Source organism: Mustela erminea, chromosome 10 (genome assembly GCF_009829155.1).
Source record: "Mustela erminea isolate mMusErm1 chromosome 10, mMusErm1.Pri, whole genome shotgun sequence".
In the NCBI taxonomy this organism is placed as follows: Eukaryota; Metazoa; Chordata; class Mammalia; order Carnivora; family Mustelidae; genus Mustela; species Mustela erminea.
Window position 1 is genome coordinate 35,060,277 of NC_045623.1, and position 23,587 is coordinate 35,083,863.

The window sequence follows — 23,587 nt, forward strand, 5'->3', positions numbered from 1 at the left end:
ATTAATTTCTTTGCAAATTATAGACAAATTCCTTCCCTTGTACTGAAATCCAACTAGTTACTAATGCTATTTTTTCCTTCATTTCCTACATATTATCTTTTCTCTTCCTACTGCCAAATTTTACTTCAAGCTCTCCTAATCTTAGAGTTGTAGCACTGGAGTAGCTGCCAGCCAACATACATGCCTTTAGTTCCTCCTCCCTCAAATTTGTTCTTCATACAACTTCCAAAATCAACTTTCCCATTTTATCTCTTCCATCCCATTTCCCATACAGACAAGTATAAACACCTTAGTCCAGCATTCTAAGACCTCAACATCATTTTAACTGAAATTCTCAAAATAAAGGTATATTTGGGAAATGAGGTGGCAGACTCTTACATTTCAGATGAATGGTAAAAAATTCTGCAACTAATCAGGTATGTATGAAGACCACTTTCTAAGTTCCTTGAGGAACCTTGGAAGATCTTATTTTTTATTCATTGTTAATCTACTGCCTGGAAGTGCTGGGAATATAGTAGATACCAATGAATATTTGTTGACTGAATGAGTAATTTCACAATAATTTTTAAAGAATAGATAATCCTAAATGAGAGAACGAATGCCAAGATGAAGGTAGTATTCTTCGAAAATCAGTCTGGTATTAAGACATGTGGGGATTAGCTAGTAAATTACTTTAGTAAAAAACAAAAAAGCCAACATCAATCCAGTTCTTACCATTTGTCTAAGATATCTTTTTTATATATCTCACTATAGTTGGTGGTATTAAAGCTAAGCAAACCAATGTATATGAAAATGAAGCATTTTGTTCAAGTATATAAAACATTTTTTGAACCAAGAAAAGCAGTGGTAAGGGCCTGATCAGGATGTTGGCTATGCAGAAAGAAAGAAACAAATTGGAAAAATATTTTTTTTAAAGATTTTATTTATTAATTTGACAGAGAGAAATCACAAGTAGACAGAGAGGCAGCCAGAGAGAGAGAGAGAGGAAAGCAGGCTCCCTGCTGAGCAGAGAGCCCGATGCGGGACTCGATCCCAGGACCCTGAGATCATGACCTGAGCCGAAGGCAGCGGCTTAACCCACTGAGCCACCCAGGCGCCCCTGGAAAAATATTTTTAAAGTAGAGGCTTCTAGAGCAATAATCACCACCTCACATCTTCATTAAACACTGTGAATCGGCTTTCACTAATATATATAATTTTAAAATGACAAATGTATCGTCAACCTAAATACTAAATGATAAAAAGCTTGATATCTTTCTTATTTTTTTAGGGAAAATTAGGGGTAAGTTCTAATATTTTCTTCCCACACCCCAATAGATGGATCAGAATCTAAATAATAAAGTTAGCACCATGGACTTGAATCTGCTGTGGACCAAATTTACTTCTGCTGGATTCTAAAGCTACGTATCTCATTCTAGCCATTCACATCATTCATGAGACACACGGAAGGCTGGGTAAGGGAGCACATCAGTGTATTTCAAATCCAGCTTTGATACTATAAACTACAAATGGTGAGTCAGAAGAATCACCTTAGTTGTTAGGGAGTGCATTACTAAAATAAATACATTTCAGTTTTAGCTCTCACTCGGTTGTCTTTTAGGTTCATACAAACTAGACATTTTCAAATCACTGCACAAGCAAAAGCTACTACAGCACTCTGATGTTCACCTCTGTCTTAAGGTAGACTTATATAATTCACCAGTTGAGGAATGTCAAAAATACCTAGGTTCTTCGTTCATTGCGTTCAAACTTTTCTAAGTCTTCTAAAACAAAAAATGTACATTCAAAATGAATAACAATTATAATGAAGATTCAAGTGAAATGTTTTCATCTTACCCTGTCCAGTTCCAGTGTAAACTTTTGGTCCCATGACTGATTGGAAATGGGTTTCCAGCTCGTTTGACCAACCACAGTATTATCTAGCTTCAAAACTGCACACACGTCATCTGTAATTACAATTTGTAAACTTGCTTAAGTATTTTAAAACCTTTAAAACAGAAGTACCGCTGTTTAATAGCAACGAAAGAGTTATGATCCTCTGAAAGTAAGGTGTTTCTTTTGTTCCTTTTCTTTTTTGGGGTGGGGAGCAGAGGTGCAGAGGGAGAAGGAGAAGAATCTTAAGCAGTCTCCATGCCCAGCGCAGAGCCTGACATGGGGCTCCATCTCACAACCCTAAGATCATGACCTGAGGAGGAACAAAGCGTGGGAGTCTTAAGCAACTGAGCCACCACGTGCCACAGACGTAAGGGCTTTCTTAATCCTGAAGCTTTTGAGTTTTAAATGGCTACTTTTATATGTACATACATTCCCACTAGATACTCCCAATTTATCCTCTGTGTTTGAGAAAAACACAAAGATTAAATGCTATTTTGTATATGTATATTTGTATATAAATAGCAATCATCCAGTTTTTCAGCCTCTACACTTTTTATAGAGCTTGTTACCTCAGGCAATTTTTATTTTCATACTTTTCCTAAATCTCCGTCTTTATATAGGAAAGCACTGACATATTCACCTCTGTGCTCTATAGTAGAATGAATTATCACAGGCCTTTCCCTTCCACTCCCCAGTTACACCTTTATATCATAGTTTATAATTACATTTTAGAATGTCTCTCAAGTGCTTCATAAACCTGTTGCAGAATAACCTCCACCCATTCCTCCATTTGTCTAATTGAGCTACTACCCTAGTAAATATGTTTGGTTCAGGGGTTATCAAAATTTCAGTTAGTTTAGAAGTGTCATTATACCACACTGAAAAATCAAGATGTAACAAATCCAATAGCCTCTGAACACTTTGTTTGGCATGAAGAGTGACACTTGATATTTCATTCTTCTAAAAGAATTAATGCTATATATCATTTAGTTTTCTAAGGTAATTTCAATAAACTTGGTTGCATTTGTTTTCCTGACAGGTATAGCTTTTAATGCTTTAAAATTAAATTATAGAAATCATAATTGTTAAGCTTTTCGTTCAACTTTGGCTCCTCCTATTGCTGTCCCCATTGCTAAATCTTTTGTATAGATCCTTTAATTTGTTATAGGAGCTTTAAAAAATCTGGTTACTGAACTGGATAAGTCGTCGGTTTTTAGGAGATTTCGACTACTTCCACTTTTACTTTTACTTGTTCTGCTCATGAATGATGATCTGGTTTCACTTGGGCTCCAACCAGGTAGTGCAACTGATGTTGCTTTTGACCGTCCAGGGACATTCTCTAGAATATCTTGACAGCCCATAAGACGAACTTCTAAAGTACCTGTTAGCATAAACAGATATCAAATAACAACATCAATTTTTAAAAAATATATTATTTATTAATTTGAGAGAGCGAGCAAGCACAAACGAGGGAGGGGGAAGAGGGAGAGGCAGACCTCCCATTGAGCAGGTAACCCAATGCAGACTGGATCCCAGGACCCTGAGACATGATCAATGCTGATGGCAAACATTAACTGCCTGAGCCACCCAGGTACCTTAGAACATCAATTCTTAATATAGAACTATGTCTTTGTTACCCATTCAGAAACAGTGGGAAGAAAAAAAAGATGTGCTAAAATAACAAAATCTCTGCTCCCAGAGGATCTGTGAGGTAATTAATCATAATCTTTCCTGTTTTAATTAGAGAAACCTATTGAAAATTCTTAATTAATACAATCATAAGAAATTTTATGGAAAGAACAACACCTCCCAGAAACTGTCTGCAGGGCATAAAACAAGTTATATAAACTTCTTATATGTCTGAATACTCATTTGTATCATTTATATAATTACATGGAAGAATTACAGAATTGTTGCTAGACCATGTGAGAGGGGAAATATAAAGCTCAATAATATGCCTATTAAAATAAACATACAGAAATTAGAAACAAGGAAATCTGACTATGTGAAAAACAGTTGTGTTTAGTAGTTATGTAGTAAACATGGAAAAGGACTTTATAGGGTTTTTTGCATAAATAAACGGGTTTCTGGTCTATTTCAGATATAAAATAATATTAACTTACATTCTAATGGTTAGAAAGTCAAATAATTATGGACTGTAATTATCAAAGCATAAAATAATTACAATTTCCTTAGGCAAATAAATACTAAAGGTGTTCAAATGAAAATGAGGAACTGCGAGGCCATCTAAAGATTTGGCTTTGTCATTCTTTGGGCTAGGCTTAGTATACTAGAATGTAAATATGGTGCTACAGTATTAAAATTTTAGATACTGCACAGAGAATAACATTTTAGGAAGAGTATTTCCTGGTTCCATTAAACTTAAATAATTAAAGCTTCACTTAATTTAAAAACTTTAATTATTTAAGGTAACCAAAGGACTTTTAACGAAGTAAAAAAGCATGGATTTATGCTCAACTCAAACTAAAAATAAAATTAAGCAAAATACGTGAAAAAAGTGCTAAAGAAACTGGATGTCAGGCAATGAAGAACATATACTCAAGAGATGGGAAATAAATGAAATGAACCTTAAGACTGCTTGAGTTTACTGCCTTGAATACATCTAGGGCATAGTGCAGGAGGGGGAGCTCAGGTGCAGCCAAGTGTACTACCTGAGTTAAGGAGCTAGAACCGAGAGTACTGACACAGAACTGATCAAGGTGGCTAGAATTCACAGGCAGTATAAAAGAAAACAGCTCTCCAGACCTAAAACTAAGATGTGGGGAGGGTTCTCCTGATCAAGTATTCAGTCTTGCCCCAGTAGTAGAGAATAATAACCCTTAGACTAAATGATGTTCTCTTATGCATAACAAATATTAAAAGCAACACTAAGATCAAATTATTTATAGGTAATCTAACTGTGACCTAGAACAAAGTTCAAGACCATTTTCAAGAATACAAAAATATCCAGCACCCAGGAAGCTAAAACTCAATGTCTGGCATCTAAGCAGAGACTAACAGGCACATTTGTTTTCTATTGCTGGATTACCCATTACCAAAAATACAGTGGCTTAAAACGACACTTATTTATTACATCACAATTATGTAGGTCAGAGTCTACGCAAGTTGCCTGCACTCTCTATTAGAAATCTCACAAGGCTGAAATCATCATGTCTGCCAAGAAGGCTCTTGTCTGGAAGCTCTTAAGAATCTGCTTCCAAGCTTATTCAGGTTGTTGGAAGAATTCAGTTTGTAGCAGACATAGGATTGGGGTCCCTATTTCCTTGCTAGATGATGGTCCCTATTTCCTTGCTATTTCCTGTTCTTAAGGCCACCTGAATTCCTTACTATATGGCTGGCCCTCTCTTATCTTCAAGCCAACAGGCACATAAAATCTTTTTCATGATTCAGACCTTTCTTCCTCATCTGACACTAGCTGGAGAAGATTCTCTACTTCTGGGGGACTCGTGATCATGTTGGGACTACCCAGATCATTCCTCTTTATGTTAACTCAAAGCCAACTGATCAGTAACCTTAATCACACAGGCAAAATCCTCTGTCCCATAAACATAATACAGTCACTGGAGTGATACCTCTCTGTATTCACAGGAGAGAGTTTCCAAAAATCATTCTTAAAATTCTGCCTACTCTACCAGGCAAAAAGATAAACACAAAAGTAAGACCCATAATAAGAAAAAAAAAAAATCAATTAAAAATCAATCTGAGGGGTGCCTGGGTGGCTCAGTGGGTTAAAGCCTCTGTCTTCGGCTCAGGTCATGATCCTAGGGTCCTGGGATCGAGCCCCACATCGGGCTCTCTGCTCAGCGGGGAGCCTGCTTCCCCCTGTCTCTCTGCCTCTCTACCTACTTGTGACCTCTGTCTGTCAAATAAATAAAATCTAAAAAAAAAAAAAATCAATCTGAAACAGATGTAAGGGTTAGGATTAGCAGATAAACACATTCACAGTTATTATAATTATATTCCATCTATTCAAAAAGTTAAATAGAGACATGGAATAAAAAAGATCCAGAACAAAATTTTAGAGATTAAAAACTGACATGTTTGAGATTTAAGGAAAAATACATTGGAATGGGACTGGTGGCAGATTATACATTGCAAAGAAAAGGCTAGTGAACTTGAAGCTATAGCAATGATACAGAAATGATCAAAATAAGAGACAGAAAGACTTGAGGGAAAAAAGAAAACAAAACAAAGCATATGTAAAACCGTGAGTTTAACTTCAATTGGCCCAATATATGTGCCATTTAGTCCCTGATGAAGAGCAGAGAGAATGGAAACAGAAATATATCTGAAAAAATAATAGCTTAAAATTTTCCATATTTGATATAAACTATAAACCCAGGAAGTACCCAAGAATTTCAATGAACACCATGCAAAAGAAAAATAAGTAAATTACATGAAAGCATACCATAACCTAATTTCTCAAAACAAATAATAAAGAGAAAATATTAAAAGTAACCAGGGGAAAAAAGACACATACAAAGATTAGGATGGCAGTAGATTTCTCATTAGCAACAGTGAAAGCAAGACAGAGAAGCAACAACTTTAAAGTATTGAAGAAATGAACAAGCAAATAAACTGTGAACATAGAAATTCTAGACTCACTGAAAATACCTTTTTTTTAAAAAAAGATTTTATTTATTTATTTGACAGAGATCACAAGTAGGCAGAGAGAGAGGTGGGGAAGCAGGCTCCCTGCCGAGCAGAAAGCCAGAGGCGGGGCTTGATCCCAGAACCCTGGGATCATGACCTGAGCCAAAGGCAGAGGCTTAACCCGCTGAGCCACCAGGCACCCCTGAAAATACCTTTCAAAAATGTAGACTTTTCAGATATAAAAATGGGTAAAGAATCCATTATCAGTAACTACTATAAGATCCAGACATATCATTTCTAGGTATTTACCCAACTGAAATGTACATTTACACAAAATCTGCACAAGGATGTTATTAACAGCTATATCTGGAAAAAATACAGAATGGAAACAACTAAAATATCTATCATGGGTGAATGGATAAACAAACTCTGAAATATTCACACAACTGAATACTACCAATAGTAGAGAGGAATTATTGATAGAGGCAACACAGATGAATATCAAAGTAATTATTCAGAGTGAAAAAGGCCAGAAATTCCTCTCCCAAAAGAAAATAGTATATACTGTATGATTCCATTTATATAAAACTCCACAAAATACAAACTAATAGCAAGTGACAGAATCTGGTCAGTGATTGCCTGAAGACGGATGTGGGTAGGAAGAACCTAAGAACAGGAAAGAGGGATTACACAGAGGCACACAAGGACACTTTAAGGAATGATGAAGATATTCATTATCTTGACTGTTGTGATGGTTAAACAACTGTAAATTTATGACAAAAACCTTGAAGTTATACACTTCAAATAAAACTGGAGGAGGTTGATGATGGTGCCACAACTATATACATTTCCTAAAAATCCTAAAACTGTGTACTTAAAGTAGTGAATTCTATGGTATGTAAATTATGTCTCAATAAAGTTACTAAAGATGGAGGGGGAAGCTTCAATTTCATGCTTGGTCAGGCTTTGGAAATCTTCTCTAATTGTAAAGCGTTAAGACAGATTCATAGACAGAATTTTTATTTTATTTAAAAAAAACAACTTGTTGGCTTTGTGGGTTTTATTTGGATTTTTTTTTTAAACTGGCAAACTTAGCTCCTTTCCAATGTAAAGGCTTAGCTGCAGAAGTCATCCTGGGGAATCTGAAAACATCTGGTTACTACTTTAAACCCTGGTAGCTTATTAAATATTTTAGTAATTTTAATATATTGCTTGTTTTATTTATTTATTTATTTTTTTTTTTTTTAAAGATTTTATTTATTTATTTGACAGAGAGAAATCACAAGTAGATGGAGAGGCAGGCAGAGAGAGAGAGAGGGAAGCAGGCTCTCTGCCGAGCAGAGAGCCCGATGCGGGACTCGATCCCAGGACCCCGAGATCATGACCTGAGCCGAGGGCAGCGGCTTAACCCACTGAGCCACCCAGGCGCCCTATATTGCTTGTTTTAAAACAAGCAATCCAAGAAATAAATGTTTGTATCCATAAGCAGTAGCTATGAATTCCATTAGAACAAGTAAATCCTTTATTTTTTTAATGTTCCTGAAAAACTATTTCATATCCATCTTACTAATTCAGTATTTCATCTTGATACAACTAACATTTTTTTTAATTCTGAGGAAATCTTTCATAAAAACTAGCAAATGTCTCAAAATGCGGACCAAAAAATTCAATACCTTAGATCAAAATAGCACTGCATTTGCAAATTTCAATTTATAAGCATACAATCACAAAAGAAATCAGAGTATAAATGAGACAAACCACAAATAACAGAATGCAGTGAGAAACTCAGGAGAGTAAATGTTCCTACTACCTGTCCATGATAATTCTTCATTGTGTCTAATCCTTTATTAAGGCCAATATTATTTCTCTTCCTAGTTACTCCATATTTAGTTTAAGGTTCATCAGGAATTAAAAAGAATTTTTGCAAAAACTGAAATTACTTAAGAATTGTAAGATACTTTCTTTTACACTGGTGATTTACATCACATTGAATATGGTTCAATAAGGCAATAAGAACTGGAAAAGATAAAATGGAAGAGGTTAAAGAACTGGGGAGAGGAGCCAACAAGCAGAAAAGGAAAAAAAAATTTCCAGTCATATCAGATGGTTTTCTAAAACATGGCTTTATTACTCCTCTAGAAATATTGTTGGTTTCTAAATACTGACAACCATATTTTATCAATGAATCATTCAGAAACTCTCAAATATTATTGTGTTCAGCACTGAGCCATACAATGGCAAAACTTAAGTAGTAAGTACAGTTCCTTCTTTATCATCAAATAAACTTTACCAAGTATATCCTGAATCTATAAAGTGTCCAGGACTAGGGGTAGAATTACATGTAGGTAGATGATAAGGTCTTTGTTCTTCCCAGGTCTATACTGCAGTTCTGATTTTTAAAAATAGAGTAAGATGGATAATAAGGCAAGGATATTAAGCAGGGAGTGTGCACAAACCAGTTTAATTGTGACAGAAGATTCATGGTAGGAATTATAGATGATGTGACTAGAAAGATAAACACTTTAATATTTAAAACAGTTCAAATAAAATGGGAGGGTTTTGACCAAAGGTTCCCCAAGGCTTGTTTCATGGTACCCTAGTGTCTCGATTTTTTCACTGTGCTCCTAGTCTAAAAGATATATCTAACAGTTGTTTCAAAGGATATTGCAATATATTAATAATTATTTACAAAAATAATACACATAACTTGAAAGAAAAAGTAATCTTATTTCATTTGTAAATAACCATGGTTACTTCCTAATGGGATGTCTGCACCTACTAAGCACAATATAGCTAGCTTCTCAAACTCTGAAACTGGACTGGAAACCGCCACTTTCTTTTCTATTCCACACTGATTTTTCACATGGTATTGATTATCACAGCAATGCAGGCAAACCTGGCTTCATTACTGTATGACATCACTGAAAGGAAGATAGTTCTACCTCCTGCTGAAACTGTAACTACCTTGAATTAGTGGTTTAAATGGTAACGCTGCGAAGTGAAATAACACTGTGTTTCCCTCAAAAGGTTAAAATACCCCGTTGTACCCTGTGAATTCATTCTGGCATCCCAGGATGCCTCAGATTTAGAAACTCAATTTGGTAACTGCAGGTTTAGACTGAAACTAATAGTGGCAACAACTCGTTTAACCATAAATTTGTCCTTCAAGTTTTAATATAGAAGTCTGCCATAATATAAAACTGATCAATGATATTCAAAGCTACTAGAATATGACAGTATGCTATGCAATTCCGAAGAACAGCTTCACATCTTTAAAATATTGAATGACATTATTTTTAAGGAAAAGCCCTCACTGACACTGCTAATTTAAGGATTTCTAAGGGCGACAGAAGTCAGTGTAACAAAAATATGTCACATTCATGTGGACCACAAAAACCTTTGCAGCGGATGGTCAGAGAAAATGGTGGAGTAGCAAAGTCTATAGGCACTTTCTTCACAGAAACATAGGAAACAAACTAACTAAAAGTTAGCAAAAACAGAATCAACTGTATGAGATATCTACAAAATAGTTAAAGGTATACTGCAACCAAGCAAATGGTTAATAAAAAAAGCAATGAATACTCAATGGGAGAGTTCTGTGGCATTTTAACTTACCTTTGCCTCATCTTCCCCCTACCTAAATGGCTTGGTGATGGTCTTCAATATAGCAATCTACAGAGAAAAATTCATTCTCAAGGACATATGATTGTCTGCTTTGACCTAACTGAGGGCTCCTTAAGGGACTAACACAAAGGCATGTTTTTTGTTTTTGATTGGTTTTTTGCTTAACTAGGAAATCGCTCAGGACAGAGAAATAGCTAAGTGGAAAGCATTTAACAGCAAATGAACTAGTCACTGCAGCCTGGGGAAAAGGATATCAATTGGGACAAACAATAAGATATCCCAAAAAGTCCTGGAAGAGAATATAGGAAGCGAGATGTTTTGAATAACAAGGGGTTTGCAATGCTTCCACTGGGAAACTAGAAGGCAAGGGAGAAATAGAAGACATCCTCAGAAAAGACCCAAAAAAGCCCTAAGCTCTCACATCTGGCTGATCTCCAAGTTCTGTGTGAGCAATGGCAGAGTTGTTAAAAATGTCTTGGTAACCACTGAGAATATGCCCCAGCACACAAGCACAGAGCTCAGATGCAAAAGCAGGGCTTTTTTTTTTTTTTTTCTTTTTGCCTACATGCATTAAGTATCTGTCAAAACACTAGCTGACCACTAATTTAATGGAGACTTCTATGACCATACATGACAATAAATACAATCTTTACAAAATAGCTTATAAAAGCCCCTAACAACTACATCCCACACAAACAAGAAATTCTAGAGAAGGGGAGTATCTTTCAGAGTTACACATTATAATATTCACAATATTCAGTTTTTAATAGGAAATGATGATACAAGGCAGAAAACAGAATATGGCTAATTAACAAGAAAGGCAGAAATTAACAGAAACTGAGGAAGCCAAGACATGGGATTTACTGACAAGAACTTTATATCAACTTTCAAAGGACTACCTACCACCCCCCACAAAAAAAAAAACCCAAAACAAAAACAAATGAAAACAAAATCCAAAACAAACAAATGAAAGAATGGTGTTTTGGCAAATAGAGGATATTAAGAAAAATACAGAATTTTTATAAAAAAGAATCAAATGAAATTCTAGAGCAGGAAAATATAGCACTGAATAAAAAATTTACTAGAGAAGTTCAATAGTAGATCTGAGCAGGCAGAAGAATTGGCAAATGTGAAGAATGGTCAATTAAAAGTACCCAGTCATAGGAACAAGGAGGGGAAAAAAAACAAAACAAAAACGAAGAGGAGTGGATATAATTCTGTTATTGAAGCGACTGGGTAACGAGTGTCTTTGCATTAAGAGGTATACTGTTAAAAATCATAGCCTACTTTTTATAATAGAAAAATAGACGCAAGAAGAAAACATTTTTAAAGATCTGAAAGAAAGAAAAAATACATCCACTAATAATTTTCTTAAAACATGAAGCTGAAAAATACAGGAAAAAGGTGAAAGAATGACACTCTAGCACAGCATCATTACAATAAATGCTAAAAGAAATTTTATAGCCAAAGGGAAATAATAATAGAGAAAATCTCAAGTACAAGAAGAGGAAATGAAAACAGAAAGAATAAATGGGTCATTAAATACATAGGACAATGTCTTGTTTTCTGAAAAAATAAACTCAAAAAATGAGTGATATCTATAAAGCTTTTAGCTCTCTAGGGAAAACAATACTCAAGGATGATGATTTTTAAGGCATATGTAGAAGTAAAATATATTGTAAGAATACAAAAGGGTAGAGTGAAAGGATTTGAAAAAAATTTTTTTAAAGATTTTATTTATGTATTTATTTGTCAGATAGAGAAAGAGAGTGAGAGCACAAGCAAGCAGAGTGGCAGGCAGAGGCAGAGAGAGAAGCAGGCTCCCCACCGATCAAGGAACCCAAAGTGGGATTTGATACCAGGACCCTGGGATCATGACCCGAGCCGAAGGCAGAGGCCCAACCAACTAAGCCACCCAGGTGTCCCGAAAATATTTCTTCATAAAGATTTTAAACTGTTTTGGAGGTAAGAGAGCATAATGTGATCACAGGCTGTAATAAGTTCAATATGCATACTAGATTCCCTAAAGAAAGCAATAAATACAAACACACACACACACACACACACACACACACACACACACACACACACGCAAAATTTAAAAGGCTGTTATGGGAGATGAAATGGAAAAATAGAAGGTTTGTTTCAGGAAGAACTACAAAGGGCAGGAAAGATGCTATTCAAAAATCAAGACTGTACAGTAAATATGTATCAAAAATAATATTATATTAAAAGGAAAGTTTATAAAGGGCACATGGAAACTTTTGGGGGTATATCAAAAATTATCAAATTGTACTCATCAAATGTGTACAATTTATGTACATAAAGCTGTTTAAAAAAGGGGGGAGGATAAAAGGTGGGGGGAGGAATATGACAGACTAACAACTTCAATAAGATTTTCAGGGTAGATAAAAAGAAAAGAGTCACCTATATAATGTATATTAAATATGTCACTTCAAGTAAAAAAAAAAGATTGAAAATGAAAGGATGGAAAAAATTCTTGCTAGGTTACATTAGGTATTAGAAGGGTAATGTGGCTTTAATAATATTAGACAAAGTAAACTGTATGTCTGAGTATTTTCAGAGATGGAGTATTTGTAATGATAAAAGAGTAATTCATCAATAAGATAAAACAACACTAAATGGGTATGCTCCTAATTAAAAACAAAACAAAATAAAAAGCAGGAAGTAAAACAATGAAACTAAAGATGGTCTGTAACTGACTTAACCAATTTGACTTCTGGCTTAGTAACGTAAAAAGACCCTTACGAGAAGCTTCTTTCTGAGCTCTACTAAAGTCAGGCTTTTGAGAGAAATCTTGACAGTTTCAAACCAGAGAGACACGATTCATGTTTGTGGACAGAGCTCACAGGAAGGAGTTTGCTGGTCAGAAGACTCTGACTTCTGATGCTTTCCTCACCCTTCTAATTTCTGAAGGCCATGGAAGCTGATGTGTGCTTTTGTGTTTACCTCCGTCTCTGGGTCCACAAAATGTCTGTACATCAATAAACATTTGTTCTTTTCATAAAGAAATACTGAACAGAAACAAAGTCACCTCTGGAATACCATGAAGAATACAGACACACACACTATGGGAGTTTTAGGAGAGAAGAGAGATAAAGTGGCAGAAAAAATATGTGAAGAATTAATGTCTGAAAATATCCCAAAATTGATGAAGGACATGAATCTACACATTAAGAAGCTCAAGGAATCCAAACAAAGTAAACTCTAAGAGACTACTATTTAAGACATACTATAATCAAACTGTGAAAAAAACCAAAGACAGAGAAATCTTACAAAATAGCAAGGGACGAGCAAGTCACCACTTAAAAGGAATCCTCAGTAAGAATAAAAGCTGATTTTTCATCAGAAAGCACAAAGGCCAAAAGAGACTGGAATGACATATGTAAAGTAATGAAAGAAAAAACTGTCAACCAAGTTTTCCACATATCGCAAAACTAACCTTCAAAAATAAAAGATTCCCAGAAAAATCAAAGTTAAGGGAGTTTGTAACTAGTAGATCTGCCCAGAAGTGCTAAAATAAGTCATTCGGATTGAAATGAAAGGACATTTAGACAGTAACTTGAAATTGGGAGAAAAAAAAAAAATACCAGTGAAACTAACTACACAGGTAAATATAAGAGCCAGCAATACTGTTTCTGATTCGTAACTCTTTGTTTCCTTTATTACTTCAAAGACAGATGCATAAAACAGTACTTATAATGTGATCTAATGGGCACACAGTATATAAACATGTAATCTATGATACAACAACAACATAAAGACAGGGAGACACAGCTATATAGGAGTGGAGTTTTTGTAGGCTATTGAAGGTAAAGTGGTAAAGACTCATAAATTCAGGATATTAATCACCAGGGAAACCACTGAGAACAGAACTAAAAAATACACAGTAAAGGAAACAAGGGAACCAAGAAGGTAAACTAGAAAAATTAAAAAACAAAAGAAAGCAGTATCAGAAGAATTCAGGGGGAAAAAAAAGATTAAGACCTGTAGAAAACAAATAACAAAATGGCAGAAGTAAGCCTTTTTGTTGTATAATAAAGGATTTGGCTGGGTTTTGTTCATGGCTCCTGGGAGCAAACCTTTAAATCATTGCTATTTCCCCAGTGACAACAGTGTCTTCATTTCTTAGTGGGTCCCTCAGACCTCAGATGGGTTTATACTAACAAAGTGATTCATGATGGGACCCTACACAGTTTCTGGATGGGGGATAGCTATGCCAGAAATACAACCATATGGTTAGAGGGGTGGTGCCACGTAATATTAATCTGACCTCCTGACCTTCAGAGAGGGGTGGGGAACTAGACACTGATTTCAATCAAGTGGCTGAATCACTCACCAGTGGCAGGTCACTCCCACATAATAAAGCCAAAATAAAAACTGTGGATACTCCCAGTAGAATGAGATTCCTGGTTGGTGACAGAAACTGATACACACTGAGAACTAGGAAGCTTCACATCTGGGACCCCCAGATCTCTCATGTATCTTTTCTAATTTATATTTTTAACAAGTAATAACACTATCATCATAAACACAGAGCTTTCTTGATTTCTTTGAGTTGTTCTATAAAATTATTGAGCCTGAGGTGGCAGTGGAAATCCCTGATTTGTAGCCTGTTCGTCAAAAGTGTGGATAGCTGGGGAAACTCCAAGCTTACAACTTGTGTTGGAAAGGAGGGCAGTCTTGTGGGGGACTGAGCCATTAACTTATAAAATCTGACCCAACTCTAGGTAGTTAGCATCAGAATTGCATTGCCACATAAGTAATTACCTTAAATGTACATGGATTACACTGTTCAAGTAAAAGGGAAAGACTGGCAGAACTGATTAAAAAAACATGATTATAGGCTATCTAAAAGGGCTTATTTTAGATCCAAAGACCCAAACAGATTAAAAATGAATGGGCAGGAAAAGATATTCAGTGCAAATAGTAATAAGGAAAAGAAAGCTGGGATGGCTAGACTATTATCAGACAAAATAGACTTTCAATCCAAAATTATTACAGGAGACAAAGAAGGACATTACATTTTGATAAAACAGTCAATCCATCAAGAAGATATAAAAATATTACAAACATGTCATGTGCACTTAACAACAGAACCCAAAAATACATGAAGCAAACAATTACATAAGTAAAAGGAGAAATAGGCACACAAAATAATTAGAGATTGCCCCACTTTCAATAATGGACCCATGAAAATGGAAATAATAAGAATAAAAAAATGGAAAAGTATTGGTAAGGATATGTGCTCTTGGGAACATAAAATGATAAATGACATAAAATGATGATGCTGCCATTGTGGAAAAGTCTGACCACTCCTCAAAAATATAAACACAAAATTATCGTGACCTGCTAATTATACTCCTAGGTATATACCCAAAGTAAGTGAAAACAGATGTTTCAAAAAACAAAAACAAAACCAAAAAAACCCTAAACACAAATGTTCATAACAACACTATTCACAACTTGTCAATAGGTGGAAATAACCCAAACCATCCAAATATCCACCCACTGATGAATGGATAAACAAAACTCAGTATATATCCACATACAAAGGAATATTATTTATCATAAAAAGGAATGAAATACTGGTATATGCTACAAGAACAAAGCTTGAGACTAGAACACTAAGTGAAAGAAGTCAGACACGGAAGGCCACTAATTATGTAATTCTACATAATTATGTAATATCTAGAAGACAAATCTATACAGAGAGAAAGTCAATAGTGGTTGCCAGAGGCTGGGGGTATGGGGAGTAACTACTTAATGGGTACCGGGTTTCCTTTTAGGATGATGAAAATGTTTTGGAACTACAAAGTGATTATGGTTACACAACACTGTAAATAAATACTTCTGAACTGTGTATTTTTAAATAGTTAAAATAATAAATTTTATGTGATGTGTAAATTATCACAATGTTTTAAAAATCTGGGCATACTTTCTTATTCATTTATTAAACCAGGACCAGATGTAGACACAGAAGAAGGAATCAAAAATAATTAGGAGATGTACACAACCTACCTGTTAGTGCTGCTGGTTTGGATAGTGTACTATATTGGTTTTGTGTGGATATCATACTTTGACGTGGACTTAGTGTTGGTGACGCAACAAGTGAAAGCTCCTCAATAATAATACTGCTTTTGGGATGATTCTTGGGAAGTTCATTTAATCTTTGTTCTAATGAATACTTCAAAAGGTCCAACTTCTGACTTGATTCATTAAATCTTGCTTGGGCCTTGAACAGGGAAAAGACAATTGTTATTTAAATAATTACATTCTTTGATAAATATATTTATTAAGTTAAAATATTTATTTAAAATTACTTCTGAAAGTGCTTTTCTGTCTGTTACTTTTCCTGAGCCAAGTAATTTCATTACATTCTTTGCACCTTCTGCTACAGCAAACTCTATCCTAAAATGATGCCTTAATTCTTCCATCCGAAGTTCAAGAGGACTTATGACAGGTTTTGCTAGAGGGGAAAAAAAAAAAATGCAATTGAACCATTTATTTGGTATTTTCATGTGAAGTGATTAAAATTCATGAACAAAAAATTTCCTACGACTTAAAAGTTACTTATTAAGTCAATAAACACTCAAGTAATACTTAATAGATACAATGTTGAAATAAAAAGCCTACCATTTTAGCCACTAAAACTCAAAGATAAAAACTAAACATCAAGAAACATAATGCTTCCTCCTCCTTAACTTTGAACTACTGCTTCTCTCCTACTTAACATTTATTAAGCACCATGCCCATAATAATAAGAATGACAATTTATCTCTATTCCATCACCATTATCAAAAGCCAATTCATTGGTCTGGACTGCCTGAAGAATCTGCATTCGAATCACTTCTATTTTTGTCTTGCTGTCCTGGAGCAATTGCTGAGCTGTGCCATGGAGTTTCCGATCCTATTAAAATAAGTTTGAAAAGGTAAGCAAGTGAAAAGACAAAACTTTTTCATAACTCCTAAGTCAGATCAAATGATTATCAGCAAGTGAAAAACAGAGTTAAAAGAACACTTGTATGTAGATATACTTATTTTAAATATAAATAGATATACCTGTAGATACATTTATTTTAAAAAGCCACCAAACTGTTAGCACTATAAATGAGAAAAACAACTCCATAAATTAGGATAATTTGAGTGAAAGCAAGTGAATTTTACTACTGTTTAAAAAACTCCAAATTCACATTTGTAATTTTCTCTTTTCCTGCTTTACACAAAATATAAAGAATTTTCCCAGACCATGGTCAGTAATTCTCATACTCAGAAGCACTGTACGTGACAGAGATGCCTCAGTGACTAGGCCTGAACATTTTGAAAACCTCTTCCTCTCCCATAACAATACATTTACAATCTTCCGGTGTTTCACATAGGAAGGCAAATTTTTAAAACTAATCATAGATGGTATCTATGATAAATCTGAGAAAGGAAACAAGAAACAGCATTTGTCAACATTAGTGAGATAATGAGAAAGGTTTCTTGAAATTCTTGAATGTCAAAAAAAAGACCGTCTCAATAAAGTAAGAGGAAATTATAGTGAGTACACCTCTTTTACTTTTAACTTCAAGAAAGGTGAATTTCATGAAATAATGTTACTATCATACTTCAGATTAGTTTCAGTAACAATGAATGCTACTAACAGAGAGTCACAAAAACTTACCATTTTTGGAACTGTGGTCAGCTAAATAACGATCCACCCAAAGATGTCCATGTCCTAATCCTAGAACCTTACAAATGTTACCTTACATGGCAAAGGGGGACTAAGAGAGCAGATGGAATTAAGGTTGTTAATTGCCCAAACTTAAAATACAGAGATCATTTCCTGGATTTATCCAGGTAGACCCAAAGTAATCACAAGACTCCTTAAATGTAGAAGAGAAGGCAGAAGAAGAGGGCAGAGTAATGTGAGAACTCTACACACTGCTGTTGACTTCAAAGACTGAGAAGAGGGCCATAAGCCAAGAAATGTGGGCAGCCTCTGGATGCTAGAAAGAGCAAGGAAACAAATTATCCTCTACCTCCTTCAGAAGGGAATGCAGCTTTGCCAATGCCTGATTTTTAATTCAGTGAGATCACTGAGACTTCTCAATTACAAAACTGTAAAATAATAAAGTTATGTCGTTTTAAGCCACTAAATTTATGATGATTTATTGCAGCAGCCATAGAAAATAAAACAGTAATTTCTTCCAAAAATTTCATATGTAACTAGTAACAGAAGTTAATACCATCTCCTGGTTAGTTATATTAGTTGTCAAAGTCTAGTGGTTTTCAATCCACAAAAAAAGAAATGATAAGCTATGCATCAAGTTAGGAAACATTTATTCACAAGAAAGGCTAATTTTTGCTTATTATTTAGGCATCTCTACTTTTATCACCAAGGCAGTCAGTACTGGTTTGGAAATAAAATAGGATAAGTCAACCTATATTCTCTGGAAGAGTTCAAGCCTTGTCTCTAGCTTCTAAGCTAGTGATAAGTATCAGGTGTGCATCCTTTCAATAAAAATACACACAAGTATATGATGACACTGAAAAAAGGGGAGGGTGAAGATGTGGGGTGAGACAGACAATGACAACATTATATAAGGAAAAACAGAAAGTGAGCTGACATATTTTATGATAAATACTAAATTAGTTTGGCTAAATATAGTGGAAGAAAAAGCAGTTTGCAAACTTATTTTCATATTTTTCTACCATTTCTTTCCTGCTTCTAAGGTCAATTTAGGAAAGATCTTCTAGTCAGATTTCATTCTTTATTAAATATTTAGATTTTAAACCAAAGGAGTTGGGCAGCAGAGTTTAATATATGTAAATTAAATATCAAATTAAATATCTCTTAAATATCAATTTACACCATGAAGTACACACACACACACACACACACACCCACACACACACCCACACCCCACACTGTATTTGTTAATTCTGCTTTACCATTAAAAATACTTGCTTGAGTTTGGTGTTTGGTTATGACTAATTATATATGCTTTTAAGAATATACCTATTCACCTTCCAGATTTAAAATGAAAATACTTTACTTTAACTTTAATTATTCCTTTCCAGTATTAGGTACATCGGACAAACTGAAGATTTAAAATAGCTTTTCTATTTCTTTGAGACCTCATTGGAGTAAGAGGAAAAACTTAGTATTCCAAAGCTCTAATTTAATGAGGCAAATATGTTTTGCAATCAGACAGACCGGGGTTCAAGTCTTAACTGTATTTTTAACCTTGGGTTAGTTACCTATCTTCCGCAAACTTTAGGTTTCTTGCAGAAATTATGTAAATGGGGATACCATTCTCTAAAACATGGAGGTTTGTAAGCATTAGATAAAACTAAAATCATACTGCCTAGCACTTGATTGGCATTAAAATGTTCTCTTTTAGAGTAATAAAAATGATTATTAAGATAATGAAGTCCTAGTATAAATATGTATAAATATTAAGCAAACTGTATAATACTATGCTCTTCAATTAAGCTACTCCTTTTATTATTTTTATTACCACGAGAGAAGACAGCAGTTCTATCATTTACTTCTTTGGAAATACTTTCCTTTTTTTTTTTTTTAAAGATTTTATTTATTTATTTATCTGACAGACAACGATCACACTAGGCAGAGAGGCAGGCAGAGAGAGGAAGGGAAGCAGGCTTCCTGCTCAGCAGAGAGCCTGATGTGGGGCTCAACCCCAGGATCCTGGGATCATGACCAGAGCTGAAGGCAGAGGCTTTAACCCACTGAGCCACCCAGGTACCCCTGAAAATACTTTAACTATTTCAATTCAACATGCAAAGAAGAGCATTGGTTCATTTTAAAATTAATCGACTTTTCCCAGACTTCTGGAAGATCTGCACAGATGTCAAAGTATGATGAAAGCTTTTAAAACTGACACTGGATAGTACCTGTAACAGGTAATTTATAATTACTACATGTCAGTCTTACGCTTTCCAGCATTCAATAAATTTTTATGGTCAGTTTTATGCTTCTAGGAATTCAACAGATTTTTTACTGAGCACCTAATATATTCAAAACAAGAGATAAGGTAGGTCTAAAGTAGACAAACTGGTTTAAGAATTACAGAAATACTGGCCTTTATGTTAAGGTTTTGGAAAGATTTTTATGTATGTTAGGTTGAATCATATGAAAATGCCAATATCTGACTAATTCTGAACTAAAAAGATGGTAATTTTATATGGTTCTATTGGTGATTAGCACTCTACAATGCCTGTTATATTTTAAATGTACAGCATTTTAAAATTTTAAGTTAAAAATTTTGTATTTTCCAATTATGTAATATTTTGTTTTATAAAAAATAACCATTACTGTTTTGCAAGTCATAGTGGGACCTTTATAACAGATAAACTACATCACACACAGATTTCAGAAATAAATAAACCAATCATTATCTTTAATTTTTCCATCACATACTTATGGCTTACTTTACATGTATTAATTATGGTCACATCCAGTGAAAATACAAAGATTTATCAGTTAGGATGCTACCTTTAAAAACCTTTAATTTTACTGAACAGATACAAATAATTATGTATGTATCAGAATGTTTAAAGTAGTCAAAGAAAATTCAAAGGAAGATGGGATCAATTTTAGCTGAGAAAATCCAGAAACGTTTTATGGGCTGTTAATACAGATGAGACTGGACTATATCAAAACTAGAACCATTGAGGAGAGTGAGGCGACGATAGATGATCAGATATTTTCAAATGAGAAAAAGTTTTGAAAGACTTGGGTACATTTAAAGATGTTAACAAGAACCCCAAATTTTAATAAATAGCTTGTCACCTGAATACATCGATGGAAAACATCTCTTCAACATGTCTTATGAAGCCCTCAGATTATTCTGAAAACCAATGGTGATCCTTAGAGCCAATAAATTTACATTCTAATGTTGATAAAGATGATAAAGAAATAATGTAAATTATAATTTCAGGTAGTAGTAATGCAATGAAAGAGACAAGGAGAGATGGGGCTGATACTTTATACAGTAGAGTAGTAAAGAGCTTGCTTAAGTGTTAGCATCTAGCAGTGACTGTAATGAAGTGAGAGGAAAAGCCCCATGAAAAGTACTTCAGTGGAGACATCTAGGCAGAGACACAGTAAATGCAAAGCCTCTAAAGTAAGAGTGTGCTTGGTATGTTCAAGAGATAGCAAAGAAGCTGATATAGCTAGAGTGTAGTAAGAGAGAATATAGTGTTTTAAAGGATAAAATCAGAAGGTAGCCAGGGTAAGTCATGTATGAACTTGTAAGCCACAATAAGGACTCTGGATTTTGTTCTAAGCTTGCCAGAAAGCCAACAGAAGGTTTTGAAACATGAGTTGAAAATATCTGACTTGGCTTTTGAAAGGACAACTCTGGCTATAATGTGTATTAGGGTAGTAATTTTGTTATGAGGAATGTAATAACCAGGTTCTGGAGATGATTTTCACCAAGAAAATTAATTCATTACTCCTACCCTAAATTTGCTCCCCATTGTGAATTACCTATCTGTGTGAAGGGGCACCTCCATTCATCAATCTGCCTACATAACCAACCTAAGAATCATCTTCAACTCTTTCTTTCTCATATCAAGACACCACATATTTATTCTACCTAAATAGCTTGACTCCGTCTTCTTTACTTTCACTGCTGTTACAAGAGGAATGAAGCATGTTTCACCTGGCCTCCTACAAAAGCTTATTTAAACTTGCTGCCTATACACTTGACCCTTCTCTAATGAATTCTTCAAGTCTAAGAAAGATGAATATGAACTTTCTAAACTTCAATTCTGATAATGTATTTACTCTGCTAAAAGTCTTTCAGTAGCTCCATATATCTCGTAAGATAGAATCTCAACTGCTTGATGCTATACCTCTCACTACACCTCACTCACTCAAAGCTCTACTGGTGGGGAATAGGGAGGAAAAAAAAAAAAGTCTTGTTGGAATCACCTGGAAGACTTTTCCCAAAAATAAATGTGCTTTTCTGGAGATTGAGATTTGTTCACCCATGAGGGCATGGCCTTCCACTGAAGATGACTACAAATGTTAAAAGTGTATTCTACCTACTTCAGATATTTTGGATAAGAAATAAGCTCAGAGTTTCTGCTACAGCCATACAATAGCACTTATTCTCCTTAGAATAAGCCATGCTATTAAAGAGTTCCTTATTCTGTATCTGCTGGGTTTACCCACATCATCTTCCCTAGAAAGTAATTCCCTTTTAAATTCCAAATCATCCCTCAAATCTCCTATCAAGTAATGACTTCTTCTGGCAGTTAAGTGATTCTTATCCACTGTTTCTAAAGTAACTTGAACATACCACTATTATGTACTGTAATTACTTACATGTGATACTTCCTTTTCGGATAGTGAACTTTTGAAAGTGGGATATTTGTTATCTGTTAGTACCTATTATGTTATAAGGCATTAACTTTATTACATTTATACTCCAGAGTTCAGCAGAATAGCTATCAAACTGTTAAGTCCTTAACAAATTAATATTCCAGGGACGCCTGGGTGGCTCAGTTGGTTAAGCAGCTGCCTTCGGCTCAGGTCATGATCCCAGGGTCCTGGGATCGAGTCCCACATCGGGCTCCTTGCTCGGCAGGGAGCCTGCTTCTCCCTCTGCCTCTGCCTGCCTCTCTGTCTGCCTGTGCTCGCTCGCGCTCTCTCCCTCTGTCTCTGAAAAATAAATAAAATCTTTAAAAAATAAAAATATTCCACATAACTACAATTTATAAATTTCCCTAATCTCACAGAGATACACTTTGACCCAATGAGAAGTTTAAAGATGAGAAATGAAAACAAGACCAAATCTAGACAGAAATAACTAGCAGGTCTACCTCAGAGACTTAGCAGCTGAACCTCTCTACTTGATCCCTTCTCAAACTAATAAATCCCCTAATTAAAAATAAAAAGCTACTGGGGTAGCTGGGTGCTGCAGTCGGTTGAGCATATGATTCTTGGTTTCAGCTCAGATTGTGATCTCAGGGTTGTGGGACTGAGCCCTGCACTAGGCTCCACACCCAGCACAGTTTGCTAAAGTTTCTCTCTCCCTCTCCCACCTCCATCACTCACTCACTCTCAAATAAATAAATAAATAAATAAATCTTGGGAAAAAAAAAAAAAGGCTAGCAGAAAATTATCTGTTGTTTCAGTAGGATGCTCATAGTTCTGTTCATTTTGGACCTGTGGTTATCGTAAGTTATCTATTTTATTTCCAGTACTTCCATAAACCTGTTCATACTGGGAGTGGAGTAGGGCAATTATGGACCATTTAAGAATGTAATGTATGGCCTTCTCATTCATTCATCTATCAACATACACATTCATTTTTGCTTTAATGTCAAAGGGTTCATAAACCTCTCAATCTAATCCATCAACTTTGTTTTTAAAAAACTTACTCCAGGGGGTGGTAGCTAGGTAAATTTAATTTTTTTTTTTTAAGACTTATTT

At 34.9% G+C, this 23,587-nt stretch overlaps 1 protein-coding gene across 2 annotated transcripts in view; it reads right to left on the reverse strand.

Moving 5' to 3' along the window:
* The window catches only part of PKN2 (protein kinase N2), a 132,386-nt gene that overhangs the window by 43,913 nt on the left and 64,886 nt on the right, over positions 1 to 23,587 (reverse strand). Inside the window, exons 4-8 of one of the 2 annotated variants that reach the window (XM_032360796.1) lie at positions 16,927 to 17,044; positions 16,458 to 16,603; positions 16,156 to 16,369; positions 3,071 to 3,256; positions 1,837 to 1,946 (exon numbers count right to left, since the gene is read on the reverse strand). In XM_032360796.1, coding sequence (XP_032216687.1) covers positions 1,837 to 1,946; positions 3,071 to 3,256; positions 16,156 to 16,369; positions 16,458 to 16,603; positions 16,927 to 17,044 — 774 coding nt within the window. The remainder of the gene's footprint in view (positions 1 to 1,836; positions 1,947 to 3,070; positions 3,257 to 16,155; positions 16,370 to 16,457; positions 16,604 to 16,926; positions 17,045 to 23,587) is intronic. The other variant, XM_032360797.1, reaches the window with a different exon arrangement.